This window comes from Passer montanus, unplaced genomic scaffold, assembly GCF_014805655.1.
Source record: "Passer montanus isolate IOZ18808 unplaced genomic scaffold, ASM1480565v1 scaffold46, whole genome shotgun sequence".
Taxonomy (NCBI): Eukaryota; Metazoa; Chordata; class Aves; order Passeriformes; family Passeridae; genus Passer; species Passer montanus.
This window is the reverse complement of record NW_024369485.1, coordinates 7091931-7113797: the sequence shown is the minus strand read 5'-3', so window position 1 is coordinate 7113797 and position 21867 is coordinate 7091931. Positions and strand designations below refer to the sequence as shown.

The following is a 21867-nucleotide window of genomic DNA, read 5'->3' as shown; positions in this document are numbered from 1 at the left end:
TTAAGTAACGTATTTATTTTAAAAAGTGGCAGAATGGAAGATAAAAGGAATTCAGCAATTTCCAATCTGAAGAAAGGTCATGACGTTCACTTTTCCCTGCCTGGCAAGTGAAACCAAATGTTGAGTTTATCTATTATGTATTTATCACTATAGCAGTGACTTCAGCTCAGTATTAATCCCAGACATGTTCCCCAGGCATGCTCAACATCCTAAAAAAAGTCCATTTCCCTTTTTTTGCACCCTCAGAAGTGCTCTTGGGTTGTCATGAAAGCAGTAAGCATGACTTGTTTACACAGACCTAACTGAAAACAAAAATCCCAGAGACTGGGTTGTGACACAGAGTGAAACTAATGATTCTGCAAGTTTATTGTGTCTTACCAACTTGAAATTCATTTTCTTGAACCACAAATGTAACCCTGTAGTCTCTCACGGTCTTTGCACTTATGCAGCACTCGAGGGCATGTGGCACTTGGCACTGTATTAATGTTGCAATGGGGTCTATCAGGATGTTCTGCTTCAGGGGCAAGGAAATCACCTCCATGGTAATATTGGCAGAACTGTCCAGGCTTTTCTGGGAGAATGTGCAGATGTAGGTGCCTAAAAGAAGTGACACAAAACCACGTCTCAGTCAACAGAAGTGTTCATCAGCTTTTGCACGGTCATGAATGCTGAACAAACACAGTGCTGTTGGCAACATCAAGCCTTGGTGCCCTCCAAAACTTAAAATTTTAACTCTGGGAGCTTTTTTGTTTATTGTGGCCAGGCTTCACAGGGATTTGCAGGGTTAGGAATGCTGTAAATGATCTGGTACAGAGATTTCATTGCATTTGTAGCCAATGAGACCATATTTACTCACCTTTCCACTCCTGCGAGGCAGACTTCACTGTGAGCACAGACTTGGCTGGGAATTTGCTATTTTTGATGCACATATCACAGTCTACTGTTTTTGTGTCATTTCCAGACTGGATTTTCCAACTGATGCTGTCATAATTGCTCACATCACTTTCACACGTTACATTGAACCCGTATCCCTCGGAAACTGTTGAGTTTGTGCTTGAAGACATTGTTACGTGGGCTGAGACAACACAGGACAAAAGCCACATTAGTGAGGGTTACTTTTAGCCATTTTCTCAGAAGTTCTGTGTGCCACAGAGGCCATCTATGCATTAAAGAGCTGTTGCTCTGTCACTGACCTTTCCGCAGGTACGTGACTCCGATGCTTCGAGCGCGCCTGGCTCCGTGTCCAGTCTCCATCTCACACGTGTATGTGGTCACTGCACCTGACTTCTCAGGGGGGCACAGTGACTCATTGATGTTGAGCCGGTATCCAGTGCAGTTTCCACTCAAGATGGTTACTCCTAGGGAGAAATAAGCATTGTTTGAAGGGCTACGGATGTCCAAAAATACCTCTGGACAGCACAAGCAATTATCCAGCCATGGAAACCCTTGTGGGTTTGTATGTAATTGACATCATGGCATTTTTAACTCATCATTGCTGAAGTTCATTGACATCTTTTACTCTGGCAACACTCACAGAGTGGCAGCACTCAGCTCTGTGCTGAGATTCCTCCTGCCAAAACCAGTCAGAACACAACCACACTGCTTGGAAATCTCAGGGTCAGCTAAAATGAAGAGTATTCTGGTTAAGCCTAACCCTATTTGTGATATTCACAGTGAGTAAAGGTAAGCAAAACAGGAGTAAACACTGCAGATTTTAATGTTGTCTAATTTTGAAATAAAAATGTGGAGGTACTTGACAGTCATTCAACTTAAAATTGAAGAGTGCTGGTTCAGCTGTGAGCACCAAAGCTGTCTCACGCTGCAGCTGACAGCACAGTTGACACGAGAGCAGAGCAGTGTTCCTGGGGGAAAGCCTGGCCTCAGGAAATCAGGGGTAAAACAGCCCATTGCAGTGGGCCAGGATCCCCTCTCTCTGAAAGCACTGCTGCATTCTGGTCCCTGTCCTCTGGTGACTGCGTGCATGAGCTTTGAAGATTTTATCTCAGTTTGCTGTCCTGCTTTCTGCTAAGTTTAATTTACGGCCAATAGTTAACAATAAACTGTTACTTCATACTCATAAAATATTAAAGGAGGCAATAGACCATTTAGGGTGATGGTTCATAGACATTTATGAGCATTTCTGTTCATGTTACTTTGTAGCTCTTTGTAGCACATTTACTTGGTGCCTTATTAACTCTTTATATTGGAAAGCCTTACGGGATGCCTCTGACTCAGCTGGTGTGGGAAGTATCACAGCTACGGGTGGAGAGACAAACAGTGCTCATATTTATCTGTGTTGCAGCTGTTTCACAGTGCTGCACTTGTACCTCACAACTGCCCAATCTCAGTAAGTGGTACATGAAAGATCTTTGTACCCCAAGGGTGATTCCTGAGATAGCAGTACAGACTGATGCAGTCATCCCTGCTCTCAAAATTAGACCATGCAGAAATAAATTTTCTGGAACAAGCTGGTGTGTTGCTGGTCCAGGCAGCTGTTCCCATCCAGAATGGCACAGTTTAAGGCATCAGTGCATGGAGATGCCTGAAACCCCACTGGCACCTGCACAACACATACACAGTCTGTCCTTCCCCCTGCTACTCACATCTTTGGAGCACACCCTGTATTCATCCCAGGACTTTGGGGCAGCCACTTAGGAGGAGACTTCTGAGCAATGAGCAAACCTAGCAGGTGAAAGACAACATTATGTTAATCTTACCTGTAATGTTGATTGCTCCATTTACTTTCCAGGAAACCTTAAGCGATGTCAAGTGTCTGTCAATGCAACAGGACAACAGAAGACCCTTTGCTTGCACTTCAGGACTGTTACATGTGACATCGATGTCCTCAAAGTTTGGAGTGACATGCAGTGGAAAGACAGATATTGTTTCTGTGGCGTTGTATATCTCTGTGTGATAGAGGCTGCTTGTTGTGAACACGCAACTGTAGGAACCTGTGAAGCATAAACAACAGTTTTTGCTGAGTTTGCTCCTATTTTTCACAGCTGGTTTTCACATGTCCCTGCTCTGCAGTGGCTCTGCTACTTGCTGATCAATATGTACCCTCAGGTCACCTGCAGAATGCTTTCTGCACACCCCTGGTGCCAAATGTCTCTAGATTAGGATTCACTGTGGATGGGTACTTGAGATGAGTGTTCTCAGACCAAAATACTTCAAATCTGGCCAAGTAGGTGCTTTTGGGATCTGCATATTGCCCACAGTCCTTCTGGCAGCAGTATGCCATGGTACAAAGATTCCTACAGAGAACAGGTGACAGAGAGTTGCCCAGGGTGGACTCCACCAGAACTGGCCTTGGAGTGGAGGCTCTTAAGCTGCTCAGAAGGCACTGCCAAAGACAGCAGAGTATTTATCACAGAATCACAGAATCACAGAATCACAGAATATGCTGAGTTGGAAGAGACCTATCAGGATCATTGAGCCCAACTCTTGGCCCTGCACAGGACCCTCCAACAGTGACACCATGTGCCTGGAGCATTGTTCAAACACTTGAACTCTCAGGCTTGGTGCTGTTACCGCTGCCCTTGGGAGCCTGTTCCCCTCTGGGTGAAAAACTTTTCTCAGTTATCCAAAACCTCCCCTGACTCAGCTTCATGCCACCTCCTTGAGTCCTGTCCCTGGTCACGAGGGAGAACAGATCTGTGCCTGCCCCTCTGCTTCCCCTCATGAGGAAGTTGAAGACCACAATGAGGTCTCTCCTCAGTCTCCTTAAGGCTGAACAGACCAAGTGACCTCAGCTCCTTCTCATATGGCTTCCCCTTCAGGCCCTTCACCATCCTTGTGGCCTCCTTTGGACTCTCTCCAATAGCTTGATGCCTTTTTTGTATTTTGGTGCCCAAAACTGTATGTGGATTTCCCTTCCCCACTGGGATAGCCAAGTGAGCAGACCACTTACACAGGAGTGGAAAGACCCAGATTCAGGGCATCCTCAGTCTGAAGAATTTTGGATCCACTATTCCTACCTCACAGACATGTGCCCAAGTACCTGGTCACAGGCTACCCTTTTTGAAGTTAAATGTAGAATTCATGGTTCAAAGACATGAACTGAGTGGAAACTTGAGCCCTAGCTCTGATAATACATAATAATTCCCCTGATAGATCCTCCCAGAAAAATGTCCCCAGTTTACCTGTTTCTGATTTTCAAAAATCCCTAAACATGCAAAACTGTAACTCTGAACTCTTATTTAATTAGGTCATGTGTGTGTAGGGGGCAAGGGCATTAAGGCCAAATTCAACTACAGCCTCCAATCACCACACCAAAAGGGTGGGAAGGCCTCACAGCCATGCAGCCAGCACCATCTCCCTGGTATGATAATGAAGCCTGGCACTCAGAACTCCCAGTCACATACAATCACTTCAGTCAGTTCACATCTTACTGGCAATGCCAGTTAATATGTAGATCATTAACAAACACAACAGGAAAATTATGAGGGGCAGTGTAATCTTCACATTTCCTCTAGAAAATGCAGATACATCTTTGCTTTTTATAGAACTAGCCACAATAAAGATTTACATCTGCTGTTTTAACAATGGAAAATCATACCAGAATCCTTCATTGTAACGTTGGTAATTTTAAGAGTTGATCTTCTGGATGCTAAAACTGTCTCTATTGAGTACTGGGAGCCAGCTGAGATGGTCTGGTCAAAGTGATACCAGGTAACATTGGAAAATGTTGAATTTATCTCACAGGTCAGTCTTACTGTGTCCCCTTCAAAAATGTTTGAGGGTTTCACGGTGAAGTTTGTCTGATCTGGAAAGACAGAGAACAACATTCTGCATTACTGTCACTTCAGCTCACATCTTTATGTTGTCTTTCATCTTACAGGGGTCCCAGGTGCTTCACATCAGCTGCAGGACACCACCTCTGGTACAGGCCATGGAATTTTCCCTCAACATATTCTTTTAGTCTCTTTCTCAGCTAAAAATTCCAGAAGATTTTATGCAGTTAGAAATATTATAATCACCACCACTACTTTCTAATTAGATAAGCTGGGAGGAGAAACAACCAGGTTGAAGTAATCCTCTGAGACAGACAGTCCAGCACTCAGTGCACTGAGAGCAGAACACCTCCAGGGCACTTGAACAGCAGCTGAATTGTAACACAATGTCCAGCACCAGCATGGAAAATGTGCCAAGGAAGTCAAGGGGAATGTGTTGTCATGTAAACTGCAAGAGTTTTATGTTTTGCTTTAAAGAGTAGGAAGTGCTGGCAGCCTGATATTCTTAAAGTTGTCACAGTTCTGGAGGTGAATTAAGGGTGTTCAATCTCTCTCCCCTGGACAGAACCACATCAGGGATCATTTAGAATCATTTAGGCTGGAAAAGACCCCTGAAATAATGAAGTCCAACCAATAACTGACCAGTGGAGTAGCTGGAAGTTTTTCATGGAAGGTACTGCATGCATGGTACTCTCATGAAGGTCCTAAGCTTTGGTGACACAGGATAAAATAAAATAGCTAAAAATTAAATGTTTCTTGAAAGTTCAGTACCAAATCATCAACAGTATAGGGCAGCTACATGATTCAGGCTAAAAGTACTGAAGTAAAGGTTGAAGGAAAGTACTGAGAGCTTTAAACTTACTAGTGATTACTCTTGTGAAGGTAAATGGGTTTAGCTGGTACGACGAATCCAGAAACTGTGGTACAGCTCTGTTGGAATCTCCAACCTGAGCGAAGCTTGCTGCTCCTGTTCTTACTTCAAAGTTCACAAAAACACTTCCAGGGCTAAACAGATACAAGAATGAGATGAGCACCAGAATTAAACATCCTTGGATATTAGTGGTTTTCTGTGTTGTGGTGACCCATCTTGCATGGATAGGAAGACCTCACAGGACTCCCCTGTGGAGACTCATCTTGGGACTCAAAACTTATTATACTAGAAAATTGTGCTACATCTCTTCCCTAAAAAGAAACACCTTTATGTGACACCTTCCTTGTCTGATGTTTACTTCTAATAAAATTTCCTTAGGAACCTAAAGTCCAGCTGAATTTAAATATGTGTGGACAGCAGCAATGTCTCTTTTATCCAAGGCTGTATCCAGAGTCAACGTGCTATTCACCTTCCTCATGGCCTAGGAAGTGATGTTAGGTTTATTTGCATTCTTTTCCCCTTCGGGTGGAGCTCAATCTTTTCCATAAAAGGCTTTGCTCCAGATGGGGAATGATTGTGTTTCTTGGACTTTTGCACAGTGATGAATGCTACCCACAATCCCATTTCCATGTTCATAGTTGGGCTTTGCTTTGCAGCAATTATTTTGTTATTCAGTGTGTGCATGCTGGGAGAGGGTTCTAGGCAGAATGAATTAAACTTTGCTGACTTGTGTCTCCTTGAGACTGGACAGGAAGATTTGTGCCTTCCAGGAAAAAATGAAATTATTTACTTACCTAAAACCTGTTACTGTTGCTGATTCAAAGCCTGGTAAACACCTGTAGCTGGCATTAAACTGTAAACAAAGACAGGTGAGATGGTGTAAGTCCTCTGTGTATTACTGCAGTGTGCTTAAAATAGGAAACTCTCCATTCCTGATGTGAGTAAGGAGCATATCTGATAGAACAGGCCTGGTGCCCTCGTGGTGTCATGAAACACATTTCTGTTCATGGTTTCATTCCATGTGTACCCACATGGATTTAAGCTAGGACAAATAATAGGATTCTTTTTCCCTGGTTTGTATACAAAAGATCCCTAAATACTTCCCAGTGTATTAAAATAAATGGGAATATTTTCATTGCCATCAATGGAGTCAGCTTTGCCCCACCTTGCACTCCCACTGCTGCACACTTCCCAGCTCCCCACAGAGACAGTGACCACCCAGGCACCTGGGGTAAACACCACATTACTTAGGGGCTCTCAACCTTCAGAGATAAAAAACCTAAAGTCATTACCGCTCTTTCAAGGTCTGCTTTGTATTTTTGGTATAACAGAGAGGAAGAATCCTTGAGATCGTCCTGGAAGTCTGAGTCAAGTCTGACTGACATATTCATTACCATGGGTTCTCCCATACCACATGACTCTGTGAGGAAAGACATAAAAATAAATGCAAAATAATCAAAAACAATGCTTATGAGGTGAAAATCTGTTGAAAATCTGATGAGATTAAACTTTCTTGGCTCAGTAAAAGCTGAAAGTCCCAAAGAGGCATGGGAGTGACTCCAGGAGTTGGGGCTCCAAATGTAACTAAATATCTTCAAGTGTTTGGGTCAAGGTGGGCTCATATCACAAGGAGAAGAGTTTTAGACCATCTCTGCAGACTTTCTACATTCACAGGCTGTGTGGTTGCCAGCTCAGTCCTAATGTACTTTTTCATCACACCTTTCATCTCTAAGCAGTGTGTGAGCTGCACAGCGATGAAGTTCTGCCCTGAGTCTCCTCACCTTCAGTCTGGGGCTCACAGTAGGGTCCATGGAAAGGCATTTTCTGTGTGTAGCCACAGGGCAGGGCTGGTTCCAGGCTCAGAGAAGGGCAGGGCATCACATCACTGCACACCGTGCTCGGCCAGGCATATCCATTTTCACAGAAACAGCAGCTGCTATTCTCACCACTGGGCAGGCAGACTGCAGTCAGACAGAGAAATACCATGAGAATGGTAAATGGGGCATAGCCATTGCAAGGTAAATATTTACCTTTCTGTGTCTTCATGACAGGGATCTCAAAAAGTTGCCCTTATTGTGAGTTCACTTGAATGATGCCATAATGATGATCTGACAGCTTGCAAATTTTACTCTACTAATTGTAAATGACTAAAAAGAAATGGGAACCAGGCTGGTACAGAGAAAAGTCTGATCAATTCACTGCACACCGTGCTCGGCCAGGCATATCCATTTTCACAGAAACAGCAGCTGCTATTCTCACCACTGGGCAGGCAGACTGCAGTGAGACAGAGAAACACCATGAGAATGGTAAATGGGGCATAGCCATTGCAAGGTAAATATTTACCTTTCTGTGTCTTCATGACAGGGATCTCAAAAAGTTGCCCTTATTGTGAGTTCACTTGAATGATGCCATAATGATGATCTGACAGCTTGCAAATTTTACTCTACTAATTGTAAATTACTAAAAAAATGGGAACCAGACTGGCACAGGGAAAAGTCTGATCAATTGCTTTTAAGTAACTGAATGGAGATGTGAAGTCTGATCCTAAAAATTTACTTGGCATACTGGCCAGGGTCCTATAATACTTTTCAGACTGAATGTTTTTATGTCACCTGAGCTGGAATCAAGTGTATAGGCTTCTAGAGATTGTAAGAGCAAGATCATTCAGAGCCCCAGTGGCTAATGAGGTGTTGTGTTGTTCTGGTTGTTCTGTCCCCTGGCAGATGGTATGTGAGAGAAGGTAGCATAATCACTAAGTGCTTTAATGCACTAAAAAAAAAGAAGCCAATCAAGAAATCCAAACCAAAACAAAAAACAGCTCAAACGCAAAACAAACAAAATGAAAAAAATCAAACCACACCAAACCAAAAAAGCCTAACAAAAACCAAAACAAACAAAACCAAAAACCACCCCCAACGCCCTCCAAAAAAAAAAAAAAAAGGCAAAACAGAGCACATCACTGTAACTTTTTATGCTCTTACTGTGTCATTGGCAAGGTAAGATATTAACATATTTTTTTTCACACATTACACGTGAGCCTGAAGGCCTTTATAAGATGCATTTACATGTTGTTCTGGAAACTGTTGAACACTTCCTTTTGCTTCTTTATGGCTCAGTGATAAGAAGGTATCACATCTCCTCTGCTGTTGTAAATGCTTGGTGTGTTTGTATGTGCTCTGCTGTATTATTTGCACGTGTTGTTGTACAACCACAACTTCTGTAATAAAACCTGGCTGATATCTTGCCCTGTGAGAATAGCTTAAGTGAGCTCTATCTCATGCACCCTGTCTCTGTCAGGGTCAGAGTACAGCCTCTTACAGCCATCCATGTTCCAGATAGAGGAGGAGGGAAGTAAACAGTCTGATAACTGCTGTCACAGCTTCCTGAAACTTGAAAGTAACTCAGACTGCTTCTTAGCCAAACTGGAGCAAAATCCTTTGGTTCAGGCTTCCTCCAGCTTTGTCCCTTCCTTAGGAAAAGCATTCAGAGCTACTCCTAATGCCAACATTATATAAAGAGGAGTGGTGAGACAGATAACAAATGTGCTGTTGTGTGCTACAGCTTCAGCCTTGCTGGGTCTTTCAGCAGGAGCAGAGGTGGTTCAGTTTTGCTGAATCTGAAGCATGAGGTACAATGGTAAAAGTGGGAGACATCAAATACTGACAAAACCCCACATTATCCAGAATAAACAAATCAATAACCTACTCACCTGTTGTAATGCTGATGTTTGAAACTGTTGTTTGTACATTTGAAATATTAATTGGAAGATTAATGTTTTTGAAATAGTCTCTGATTGGCTCCAGATAAGATGAATCCTGCAGGCTTACTTCAATGTCAAAAGTATGCTCCAGAAGGGGGAGGTCAAGAATAAGCACTGAAAGAGAAATAAAATGAGACTGCAAAGCTGTGTTTGACGGTAAATCACAAATTGATGGCCCCTAGTTTAGCACTGGGGGTCTTTGTTGATATTTAATGGTAGCTTAGTGTGGCTTTCTGCTTAGGAAATCTTCTTGCTTCCCACTCAGCAGATATTCTGCTTCTCTTCTATCTGCTCCTTGTCTGACAAAAGCCAGATTTCTTTGCTGTCAGAGCATAGGAAGCTGATATAAATGACATAATATATTCATAGAAGAGCTGTCTCATCCCTTCTCTCCTTAGACTCAGTGAGTTGATGGGTTGCCAACCACAGAATGAGCTATATAGGATTATCTTGTCTTTATCTCATCCCTTGACTTTTCTCACTTTATCCTTCTGATTCTGTCCCCCCCTGCTCTGAGGGAGAGTGAGCAAAGGCCACTGTGGTGCTTGGCTGGGGTTAAACCACAGCCACACCTTGTCCTTGATGTTCCCAGTTCAGTACATCAAGAGATGCTGTCCCTAGCACTGATTTCCCCCTGGGCCTGCTGGAAACCTGCTCTGTTACCACACATTTGTGTACGTACTGTTTCGCTTCTGCCTTTGCATCTCTGGGTAGAAGCTTTCTTGTCCTAGCGTGCTGTCAATCTGTGGGAAAAAAAAAATAAAATGGTGAAGCTCCATGACAATAACAAAGTGAAACTTCATCTTTTGTTGTTGGGAAGAGAAATTAGGGAAGAAAATACTGACATGGATCATTTTTTCCCACCAATCTTGGCCTCATCTCTCCAACTTCCCACCCCATCTTCCTCTTTAAACAGAAAATTTCTATCTTCCAAGCAGGGAAGGGTTAAGCACCAGCTAAGGGATGTACTGAGTTTGCAGATGCCTCTTTGCATATCTATGCAAGCCAACTGTCCCAGCTCAGGAGGATTTTTGTGTCTGAACCTCAAGACCTCTACAGGGCTGAATCAGTGCACTTAGTCCTGGGCCAGTCTTGTGAACACTTGGGAAACCTGGCCACTCAGCCTTTGAATCCAGAAACTGGACTTTGATCACCTTTTGCTTTCCTCCTTGCTCAGAGCTCTCACCTCTGCAGCAGCAGAGCCAGCCTGAGCAGGAGAAGAAAGGGGACTGAAAAGGCTTGGCTTCAGCTCAGTTTCCAGCTCAGGTCTTTTGGGGCCATCAGTAGCACACAGCTGGCCATGGCGAGGGTTAGCACCAATTCACTGTGGCTGGGTTTACACAGGCTGCAGCCAAGCCAGATTCAGACCATCTTATCTTTTTTTAATTGTGCCCTAAAAATACATTGGCACCACTGTTAGCAAGAAAGGCTAAAGAACAAGCAAAGACACAGGCAGGAAATTTGCAGCTTTGCCAGTTTCTTGGTTCCTACTGAAACCTTTATTTACAGAAAGGGTGAATAGCTTGGCAACTCTCGAGTCGTCTCTTTACATACAGGAACCATCTGGTGTGTGATTAGAGCTGGGTTTTGTATCACAGCTGTGCTGGGGTGAGGATCCCAGGCAGTGCTGGCACTTTTTGCACTGCTGGGATGATACTTTCGTGTTAGAGGTTGGCTGCAGGAGTTACAGAAAGTGCCCTGTGACCCACATCCTCCTCCAGGTTTGGACTCAGTGGTTTCCTCTTTCAGTTATTCTCCCAAACAACCAAAGGGTATTGCTAGGTTGCAAAATACTTCACATATTTCACACCGTTAAGTAATGACTCATCTGCAGGCTGTCCCATGATCAGTGGTGCTAAAAAAAAAGAGGTGTTGCTTTTTTTCATGAAAACTCCTAAGTGCTGAGATGAAGACAGCTTGAAAAAACAGACCAGATTAGATATTTGGCCACTGTTAGACATCTGCTGAAGCACAGATGGGGCTGCTGCAACCAGACATATCTTGCTTTGCCAAAGGAGAGGGTAGTGGTAGAAAGAACTTAAGGAGTTCCCACCTTTCTCTTCACATTTCCTTTCCTTTTTTTTCAACTTTCTCAAAGAAAGAGGTGTTCCAGTTGCTCATAATGGAGAAGATAAAAGAAGTATTGTCTGGTCTAATACTAATTGTGATGATCAAAAGTTGGTAGATTTACCAGATTATATTTACTTTATAAAGTCAGAACCTTACTTTACTAAGTCAGAACCTTAGTTTCTCTGTTCCTCTTTTGTCTTTTTTGATAGGGAAAATTTGTCTTTTTTGTTAGCGAAAAATGTGTAGAAACTGTCTGTGTTAACAAACACGTGTACAGGAGGAAGCACAAAATAGCTTTCCATAATTCACACTGTTGGTGAAACAGAAAGGATCTCTGGGGAAACTAAAGTAAAATCTCAGTTCATGAGCAACATCTAAACACAAATCTCTCAGGAGTGGAGTTTTGGTCATGTGCACTTGTCCTGCTGTTGAGAGACAGTCCTGTCACCTACCTGCAAACATGTCACATCTAAATATATTTGGTTTCTCTCTCCTAGGATGTGAGAATTCCATCCAGGAGCAGTGCCCACATATATGTTATGTAGACTTACTCCAGGGACAGCAGTTGAAATCCCTTGCAGACCAGCACAGTGAGAAACAAGATGTGTTTTGTTCAGTGCCTTCTGGAGGGACTTTAAACTGGGAAACATGAAGAGCCCAGTTTTGGATTTCTCCATCTCTTTTACACACTCTGGGTTCAGATTCCCACCCCGGCCTCATTCTGACTTCTTCCAAGGTTTTGTGGGTGTAAAGGAGAACACCAGGGTGATACAAGCAGAGACCCAATGAGAACCAGTGGGGCTGGGGAAGGATACTCACTATATAGGACAGTGGATAGAAGTTTGAGCCCTGTAGTGTCTGGCAGCAGGCTGAGACCAGCAGGAACAGGCAGTGGAGACCTGTAGTGCTTGGGGATGGCATTTTGCCTGGTGACTTTGCTGTGCAGCCTGAAGTCAGCTGTATCTGCTCAAAATAGGAGAAAGAAATTTGTTTGAAGAAAGCAGAGTCCTGAGCAGATTCCTAACAGGGACAAAGGAGGTGCTGAAAATCTGCCACGAGAAAAGTTGACTTTGGATCTTCAAATATCCATCTTGGTGGTTCTTGGGAAATGCACAGCCAGGAGATGAGGGAGCAATTAGGAATGTTGCTGCAAGTGAGGGCCTGTCCTCTTGCAGCAGGGAGAGCTCTGCCACCTGCTGTATCCCACCCTAGAGAGGGTTGTAGCATCACCATGGGCTCAGGTACAGATGTCTGTGTGTTTGCTACCCCTTGGCTAGCAATGGACACAATGAAGAGTGGCATCTCCTGAGAATAATCTGTGTTATCCTGAGGTTTTAGCAAACTTCTCCATTAATTGCACTGAAGTTAAGAAATAAGTAAACTAGAATCTAAGGACCATGTCACACAAGAATATAATGTGGTCCCTGAAATCACACACACATAACCACACCCCAATAACATTTTCTACCTCATTAATTCTGGAGCTAATTTAGTCACACAGCAGACTGGATGATGAAACATAAAGGGAGAGGTAAAACATTCATGGACCCTTTTAACAAGTGCTGACACATTTATGCAACCAAGGGGAATAGAGAAAGGGAGGTGAAGAATACATAAAAGATAAATATTTGGCTGTGAATATGCACTTTCTGGTTATTCCTAACAAAGCACTTTCTTAGCTCCAGAATTAACAACTAGTAGAGAGCTAAAGAAAAAGAGAAAAAGGCAGAACCCAAGAGGGTTGTGAAAATAATTTTAAGCACTGAGGAAAGGCTCTAAGCACAGTACTGCACAGTGCCTGGGTGGATAACATCAGCCTGATTAAAATCATGAACTCTTGTAAAATTGCAATCTTTTCCCATTGAAAAGGCTGTTCATCCAAACTCAAGTTTTGCAAGGCAGTGAGTCACTAGGGGAAAAGAGAAAAATCAGCACCTCCTGAATGCACCAGTTGCCTATTGCAACCATCATTTATCAGAACTGGAGCTCCCAGGCAGGCTGGGGCTTTGCTGGCACTTTCCTGCTCAGACGAGACCGTGACAGAAAACAACAATAAGAACATGATCTGTGGTCTCACCTGGTGAACTGGAAGAGGATGGCAAGGAGTTTATAGCCAAGCATGTACTTGATATCACCAAGGTGGGTGCCCAGGGGGATTTGTGACTTTTCTCACCAAATGTGGTTCTTAGAGAGATCCATCTGGAGTGGGACTTCACCTGGATACTGACCTGGTTAAAAGACAGGAGGCAAAAGTAGGGATAAATTATTTTCTTTTCCAATACAGAGATGTTATCACCAGAGCTCTGCAGGAATGAGGTGTAAGCTTGTACCTTACTTTTTGTTCTCAAGTGATGTGGAAAAGGCAATGATCAGTGATGCAACACCATGGAAAATTTTATTTGGTTGCGACTAACAAAAACAAAGTCTGCCTGTGAAGATCTGCATTGGGGTCACAGGAGACTGAGTGACTTGACCATGAAATTCAGAACTCATAAGTGTAAGGCAGACAGAAATGATCATGGCAGTATGTATTCTGTGATGGACTCTGAACTGACAATTACCACTCAGAAATGGGATCTGAAGAAAATGTCAGCTGAATTCTGAGATGCAGTTAAAGAAGGAAAATTAATTTTAAGATATTTTAGGATAGTAATGGAGGGAAAAAACCGAAACCAAAACAAAAAAACCAAACCCTCCAAACCAACATAAACCAAAACCAAAACAAGAGTAAATCAAAATAAAATAAAATAAACAAAGAAAGAAAAAGACCCCCTCTTTTATCTAGACATCTGAGCTAACACAGTATTGCTGCTCTTATACTCCTATACAGGAAAAAACAGAAAGGACATCACAGTGATTCAGAGTATCTTTTCACCCCACTCCAAAATAAATTAAAATAAAAGAGTGTTACAGGCTTTTTAAAATTCTATTAATGAATGGCTAAAGAATTGGTGGGGGGGGAATATGGAGAAATTTTTTCAGTTTCCTGGGCATGTCTGTCACTATATCGAGAATTCTACAAAAGAGACTATTTTCCTATTTTGAAGACATCATCCCCTTGTAACAAACTCAAGACTTCCATGGATCTGGCTGATCCCAAGATCACAATTGATTAAAATGGGTCATGAGAGAAACACTCTAAGCCGTGACACAAGTTCCTGAGATAGTGACATGACTTAACAATTGAAGCACTAACTAAACAAAGGTCTCTGGTAGCTTTGTATATTCAGCATACTCTCACAACATATGGTAAAAAAACTTAATCTGCACAAAGAGTTTGTGTTACACTGGTAACAGGTTGATTAAACAGATAATAGAAAGGTAAAAAGGTCATTAAACAAAATTTATGATGAGGGTAAACAACATCTGGCACAGTTTTGCATTTATCTTTTGCCTTGCTCCCCAACTTGCCTTCATATTCAAATGTGGTGGGTCAGCCTCTATTTCCAAACACATCTTTTGTGTGACTTTATGCAGCTGACAGCAAACGCCCTGTTAATTGTACATGTAAGTCACCATATAGAGGACAACTCTTGTAAATGAGAGCTGGGCTGCTACTCAGGCTTTGGTAGCTATTTAAAGCTCCAAAACATTCCAAGCCATCATCTAGAAAGCCAGAAAAACAAACAAACAAAAAGTTGCAAATGGGGAAAAGTATTAAATGTTGTTCTCAAGCAATGTGGCTGTTCCCCTTGTTCATTTAATTTCTCAATGAATAAAGCATTGCTGTAAAACTTTTAGTGAGCAAATTCTCAAGTATCTGTCTGCCTTCAGTGGGCAAAGCACATGTGCAGACACATTCCTCATTTCTCATACAAACTGTCTCCTGGGAAACAATAAGTGTCTTCAACTTATAAAGACCCAGAGACCTAAAGAAGTCCAGATTTGCTACAAAATGCTCATTCTCCACTGTACTCAGGCTGGAAAATATTGTTTAAAATTAATTATAAAATGCAGAGGATTCCCAGAGGTAAATAACAAGGTCTCATTTTAACCCAGGACATAGGGGAGATACATGACCTTCTTATTAATTTTTCTCTAAACATCCCTTTTTCATGAATGCAGTAAAATAATTACACCTTCTCTTGCAAATCCACCCAGCACAATAGTCACCATCACACATTTTAGCAAATAAAGACAACACCCAGAGATTTAGTATGATTTACCTTCTCAGGTGGTTCAAAGAGATCTTCTAATTAGATTCATCTTAAACATCATCTGCTTTCTACCATAGCCCAGTCTGCTCTCTCAAAGACAAATTAAACCACAGGAACTTTTATAATTAGTTGAACAAGTTATTACTGCCCAGAAAAGAAGTTGCCTCTAGAGCCTGCACTCAAATTTCAAGTGTGAGGCTGAGCAGATATGCCACTGCAGAAAACCCACAAGGCATTTTAAGAGGAGATATTTCCTGATACCATTCATCAGGTTGTACTCATTATTTCCCCCTGCACTGATCTGAGTCCCTCAGTGTCTTATCTGCAGATTAGTGGACTAACTTGTTCCACTGCTGTTACTCACCAACTTTATTCTAACAAAAGAGGGTGTTGAGGAATGAGAGCAGCAAAATCATGTTTTGTAGCTATGGCAAAATGTCTGTGGGCTTTGACTTAAACTGTAAAGGAGGAAACCCCTAAAATTTTCCTACCTGAATTGGCAGCCTGCTTGCTGTGGGCTGGGTCTGGAAGGCTCTGTGGAGACTCATTTGTGCCCTTGGAGAAGCTGCAGAGTGATGCAGACCTGTGGCTCTGATGGCTATAGGAATTCCCAGAAATCAGGGGAAATTCTGATGTGCTGTGTACGTTTCTACATTGAACAATGTCTGGAGCCAAGTACACACAAATAGGGGACATCTGTCCAAGTAACAGGGGAACCCTTGTCCCTACAGTGTTTGCTAACAGTTGGTTTATCAATGGAATTTGTTTCCACAGCAGTGTGTGAGGCAGTGACTGACTGAACTCTGGGGAAACCCCTGGGATTAAGGTCATGCTGTGGGGAAATTATTTTTTAAACACTGATTAATTCAGGAGGCTGAGGTCTGTTTCCTCTTCTGCAAACCTGCTCACCTGCAGGGTGGTGAGTCAGACCTCAGCTGTTTGCAGCAGTTTTAAGGTGATTAAATTGGCATGACTGATGCCCTCGTTGCCCTTACAGCATGTCTTTGTCTCCACTGTTGTGGTGCCTTGGGTCTGATTTATTGCCCACCCAAGCTGGTTCAGGAATCTGAACAAGTAGAAGGCCAAGGCTACATCTAGAGCACTTAATGCCACCTCTCTCTCTGAAGATTGGTTTTATTGATGGCCTTGTGCTGGTGCCTTCCAGATTCTTACTCAGTTTAACTCCCTGACCTGCAGAAAATTAAAGCAGCAAAAAGGTGTCCAGCTGACTTTCATCTGACTCTGATCAGCTTGGAGAAGGTCCCAGTTATTGCCAGAGCAAGGAGAGGAGCAGCTGAGTGGCCCCAAGCAGGGAAGGGGGATGGAACAAGGGCTGGCAGACAGGGCAGGAGGGTAAGGACAAGGAGGACCTCTTCCTTTCTGCCCTGGCAAGCTGCTCAACATGAGTTCATGGTCTATCCTTAGAGAAAAAGCCAATTTCTCCCAAAGTTGCTCCCTTGCCTGACTGCTTCTAGGTTTGAATGAGCAGCGGTGCCAGTGCAGAGGCTGAGATGAAGAGGCTGCAGAATTGTCTTAGGCTGAGTTACCTGTGCCACCTGTGTGGTGGAGTCATACTTTCCACACTGCCAAGCCTTGACTAGAAAACTGGTCTCAATTAAACCCACTTTCTCCAAACAGAAAACTGGTCTCAATTAAACCCACTTTCCCCAAACACTTTTTTTTTTTAGTTTTTTTCGAGTTTTGGTTTTTTTGGGGGGTTTTTTTTGTGTGTGTTGTTTTTTGGGGTTTTTTTGGGGTTTTTATTTTTTTTTTCCCAAAAAATTTTAAGAAATAGCATCTTGGTGTGTGACAATGGGAAAGAATGTCAGCAAGGCTTTCTTAAAAGATTTTTTTTTTTTTGGAGTTTTGGGGTCTTTTTTTTTTGTTTTGTGTTGTTTTTTTGGGGTTTTTTGGTGGTTTGGGTTTTTTTTCCCCAAAAATTTTAACAAATAACATCTTGGGGTATGAGAATGGGAAAGAATATCAGCAAGGCTTTCTTAAAAGACGGTTTCTGCTCAAGGCTTATCATCAAACTGCAGCCTAAAGGTATGAGAAATCTTGGTTTACTTTGCAGGAGAATGTGAAAATTATACAATGTCAGAGCATTAAGTATGTAATCAACTTGGTATGTGAGCACAGGGGATGTCCTGATCGTCCTGATGTTTTTTCCTGTACTCATTCATCATGTACTGTCATGTCACCAGAAACTGTGAACTTCCTGGATTCTAAAGTCTCAACTCCACAACATTTTTATTTAAACATTTGATCTGAAATTAGCCTTCCCAGGCTCAAGAAAGCAAGAGGTTTGCTACAGGACACTTGCTCTGAACTACAAGTGCTCACCCAAGCCAGGGCAGAGGCACAGGAATCCTGTAATTCACTGGAAATGTGCTATTGCAAAAGCATGTGAACACATTTCATCTCTCATGAAAGACAGACCAGGGTGAGGCTCCCATGTAGCTGCACCCTGGGAAATACTGTTCAAAGAGAAAGCAAATGTGGAAATAACTTAGAAATGAAGCTGTTGCAGCTCTCTTGGCTCACCCATCCTCATTCGAGTCCTGGACATTCACACTTCAGTCTCATGTCTAGAAATTAATCTCAGCAATTTGTGTCATCAAATCCCACTGTCAATTGTATCCAAACACAGAAAAAAGATGCCAGAACCTCTCAGAAACTGGATGCAACACTGCAGATTCTTACACCATCTGATATTCTTGAGTCTTAATTTTGTGTGTTTTTAACATGTGAACACAGAGTGAATCCCAAGCATATTGGAGCTAACAGGTAGATTACTTTGAGACAACAATTTTTGGGGTGAATCTGACAATGCTGGGGCTTAATTTATTATCCCTATCACATGACTTCAGATAGTTTTGCCCACCTCCGTCTTGCAGAAATTATTCTGGAGGGAGTCCTAAGAAATTGCTACCTAAATTCACTCACTGTAATGATGTTGAAATATTATTAATTTTTTAGCAAATATTTTTAATTGGAGACCTGGGAGGTAACAGAAGTGCACTGTGTGATGCTGTTGATGTTTTGGCTGGAGCCCTGTGTCCGGATATCTGTTGGAGAGCATCCAAAGGAGAGCCATGGGAATGCTAAGACAAGAGCATTGTATAACCTCAGTGACAAGAGCCATAATCTCGTGAACAGGCTGAAGGTTTTTCAGATTAGATAGGACAAGACTCAGGTATGGACACAGTAACAGTTTGTCCCTTGAAAAAGGACTGACATGGACGTTCACAGCAATGGCTGGCTGAAGTCACACAATCTGAAGCAAAATAAATATGCTGGTGATTATGGAAAATATGCAATTGTAAAATTTAGAAGCACAAAATTAGGCTACCTAGGGTGGCTGCAAAGTTTCCTTCAGTAGAGGTTTGTAAGAACAGGCTATACACTTGCTGACATGGAGGAGAGCCTTTGATTCTGCTTCCATGTGGGTTTGTGGCAGTGGGGTGATGGGCAGATTGTTTGCTGATGTCTTTAACCTGTGTACCTCTACACTTCAATTTGTGCAATGAATGAATTCAAAGGGATTCAGAGGAGATGTGCAAGAGCACAGATCTGTGTTCTCAGAGCTGTGTTTGGACCGACCAGGGCAATGATTGTTCCCCTGTGCTTGGCACTGGTGAAACATCAAAAATCTTGTGTTCTGTTTGGGGTCCCTCATGACAGGAAGCCCACTGAGGTGCTGGAGTGTGTCCAGAGAAGGACAACAGAGATGGAGAAGCGTCTGGAGCACAGGTCTGGTGAGGAGCAGCTGAGAGAGCTGGGGGGCTCAGCCTGGAGAGAAGGAGGCTCAGAGGGGACCTTCTCACCCTCTACAACTCCCTGACAGGAAGGTGAAGCTTGGTGGAGGCCAGGCTCTGCTCCCAAGTAACAAACAACATGACAAGAGGAAATGGCCTCAAATTGCTCCAGAGGAGGTTTAGATCGGACATTTAAAAAAATTATTCAAGGAAGGGGTGGTCAAGCAATGGAGCAGGCTGCCCAGGGCAGTGTTGGAGTCAGCATCCCTGGAGGTATTTAAAAGATGTGCACACATGGATTTGAGGGACGTGTTTTAGTGGTGGATTAGCAGTGTTGGTTTAATGGTTGGACACATGACCTTAGAGTTCTTTTCCAATCTGTGATTCTACCTTGGACAGTTTTAGGAATTCCTTTCTTGACCTTTGCAGCACAATATTTTCACAGGTTTCAGCACAGAGGAGGTAACTGTACCTACAGCCTTATCAAGGGTTTCCCCAAAACAATATTTCCAGAGAAGGGCTATGGTTCACACCTTTTTCTACATCAGCTCACATTTCCCATCCTTGTTTGTGCAGTATTTATCTTTCCTTTTGACCTATGATTATGACTTTAGATTCCTCTATTCCTCTGTCAGCCTTCCCGTGAATTGTTGATGACCTTTTTACATATCCAAATAATCTACATGGAAAATGAAAATAATTTAGACCCAGCTATCTGAAGATCAGGCTCAAATCATACCATGACCATGCAGGACTTCCTGCAAGGAGAGAACAACTCTCTAGGACTCATGTTTGTAGGGCACAGTAGCTGAAATAGCAACCATTTAGCTGTATGACTGAGAGCACAGAGAACACTGCCCAGCTGAATGTCCAAATTATCACATTCTCCTGGCATTCCTAATACTCTGAGAGCAGCCAAAAGAAGTTTCTGTGAGCATTTTTAACACATTCTGCACAGTGCAAGACAGCCCTGCTACGTTTTCCTAGCCCTTCTGGCACAGTTCACAGTTGGACTTAGTGCTTGTCACTGGAGAACAGATCAGATCAGAACAGAACAGAGCAGAACTGCCAGATCAGTGAGGGCATTCTTGCATGAATAAGCACCTACTGCCACAGTTACTGGCTAAGCATCATCTCAGGGAAGGGGGGAGGTGAGAACCAGCCTGGCACATTTGGAGAGGCATGAACACCTCAGCCCTGGTTGCTGACCAGCTGAGCCCTCTGGGAAGGTACCACACCAAGGCTGGACCTCTGGCCAGCCTCTCCCATGGGGCTGGGTGATAGTACACCTGCACTTGCTGCCACATCACTGTGTTAGGACAGAAAGGACATCTTTGGCAGGGAGGTGATGTCCACAGGATTCTTGGGGATGGTCCTGTGCACACCCAGGATCTGGACTCAGTGATCCTCATGGGTCCTTTCCAACTCAGCTTATCCTGTGATTCTGTGATAGATCCTGGCTTCTGTGGCCTTGGCAGTGTAACATGGTAGAGACACCTGGGCTCTACCAGAGCCAGAAATAACATGCTGTTGGAATTCTGCATAATTCCTTGCAGCAGGGCTGCTTCTACAGACATTCTCTCACACCTATGGCTCCTTACTTGGGTTCCTTTGCTCAGGTAATCTCTATCCTTCTGTCTTACTCACCAACTCTATCTCTTACAGGCAGACATATTAGTAAGCTTTTCTTATCCTGCCAGTCATGTCTTTTTTCTAGAATCTTTCTGACAACATTTCCCTTTTGATGTTAAGACTTAAGAAAAAATGGTTTCCTGATTCTGGATGCCTCTTAAGCACAATCCTAAGCTTTCCAGTACAAGAGATACACATTGAAGCCAGCCCAGCAAAGGGCCATGAAGGCGATTAAGAAGTTGGAGCATCTGTTATACCAGGAGAGGCTGAGAGAGCTGCTTGGCCTGGAAAAGGGAAGGCACAGCGGGATCTTGTCAATGTCTAAAAATAACAGATGAGGGGACCTAAAGATACACCCACCCTGGCATGTATCTTTGGTAAGGGGTTATAAATGCAGAAGTGGAAACAAGCAGTTCTGTTTTAGAAGACAGAGAGTTATCCTTCCCTATGCAGCCATCCCACATACAAGAATTTTATTCCTGTTGGCTGAAACCTTTCTACATGCTGTGTCTGGGAAAGCTGCCCCTCTTGTACCAAAATGGAGATGAATACACCTTTGGCATCAGCAGGAAGAAGAAAACAAACAACCTTGCAGGCACAACACATCTTCAACCCGCAGTTCTTTGTGAGGTGGGTATTAGTCCACAGCCTCAGTTCTTGGACCACGGCTCTGGCTGTGAGACATGTCCTGGGTCACTGAGGCCAAGAGCTCCCTGTGTGGTCAGGCAGACATATTCTGCTTTAAAACCTCACTGTAAAAGCCCTCAGCTCTGTGCTTTTTACTCCTTTGTTCACACTGAGAGACCATTCTCCCTCCTTTCTAATAGGCTCTGGTAGCTTAATGTCCTGAACAGATTTGCCCTTGGTTGGATCCAAGGATTGTCTA

At 43.1% G+C, this 21867-nt stretch overlaps 1 protein-coding gene across 3 annotated transcripts in view; it reads right to left on the bottom strand.

The window, feature by feature from the left end:
• ADGRF5 (adhesion G protein-coupled receptor F5) overlaps positions 1 to 21867 on the bottom strand; it is a 47262-nt gene that overhangs the window by 10912 nt on the left and 14483 nt on the right. For all 3 annotated transcript variants that reach the window (XM_039721577.1, XM_039721576.1, XM_039721578.1), the window contains 13 exons: positions 13512 to 13662; positions 12254 to 12397; positions 10047 to 10107; positions 9314 to 9478; positions 7386 to 7565; positions 6897 to 7024; positions 6399 to 6457; positions 5596 to 5738; positions 4559 to 4765; positions 2718 to 2951; positions 1194 to 1358; positions 857 to 1075; positions 379 to 597 (listed from right to left, as the gene is read on the bottom strand). In XM_039721577.1, the coding sequence (XP_039577511.1) occupies positions 379 to 597; positions 857 to 1075; positions 1194 to 1358; positions 2718 to 2951; positions 4559 to 4765; positions 5596 to 5738; positions 6399 to 6457; positions 6897 to 7024; positions 7386 to 7565; positions 9314 to 9478; positions 10047 to 10107; positions 12254 to 12355 (1882 nt within the window). In that variant the 5' untranslated portion in view covers positions 12356 to 12397; positions 13512 to 13662. The remainder of the gene's footprint in view (positions 1 to 378; positions 598 to 856; positions 1076 to 1193; positions 1359 to 2717; positions 2952 to 4558; positions 4766 to 5595; positions 5739 to 6398; positions 6458 to 6896; positions 7025 to 7385; positions 7566 to 9313; positions 9479 to 10046; positions 10108 to 12253; positions 12398 to 13511; positions 13663 to 21867) is intronic.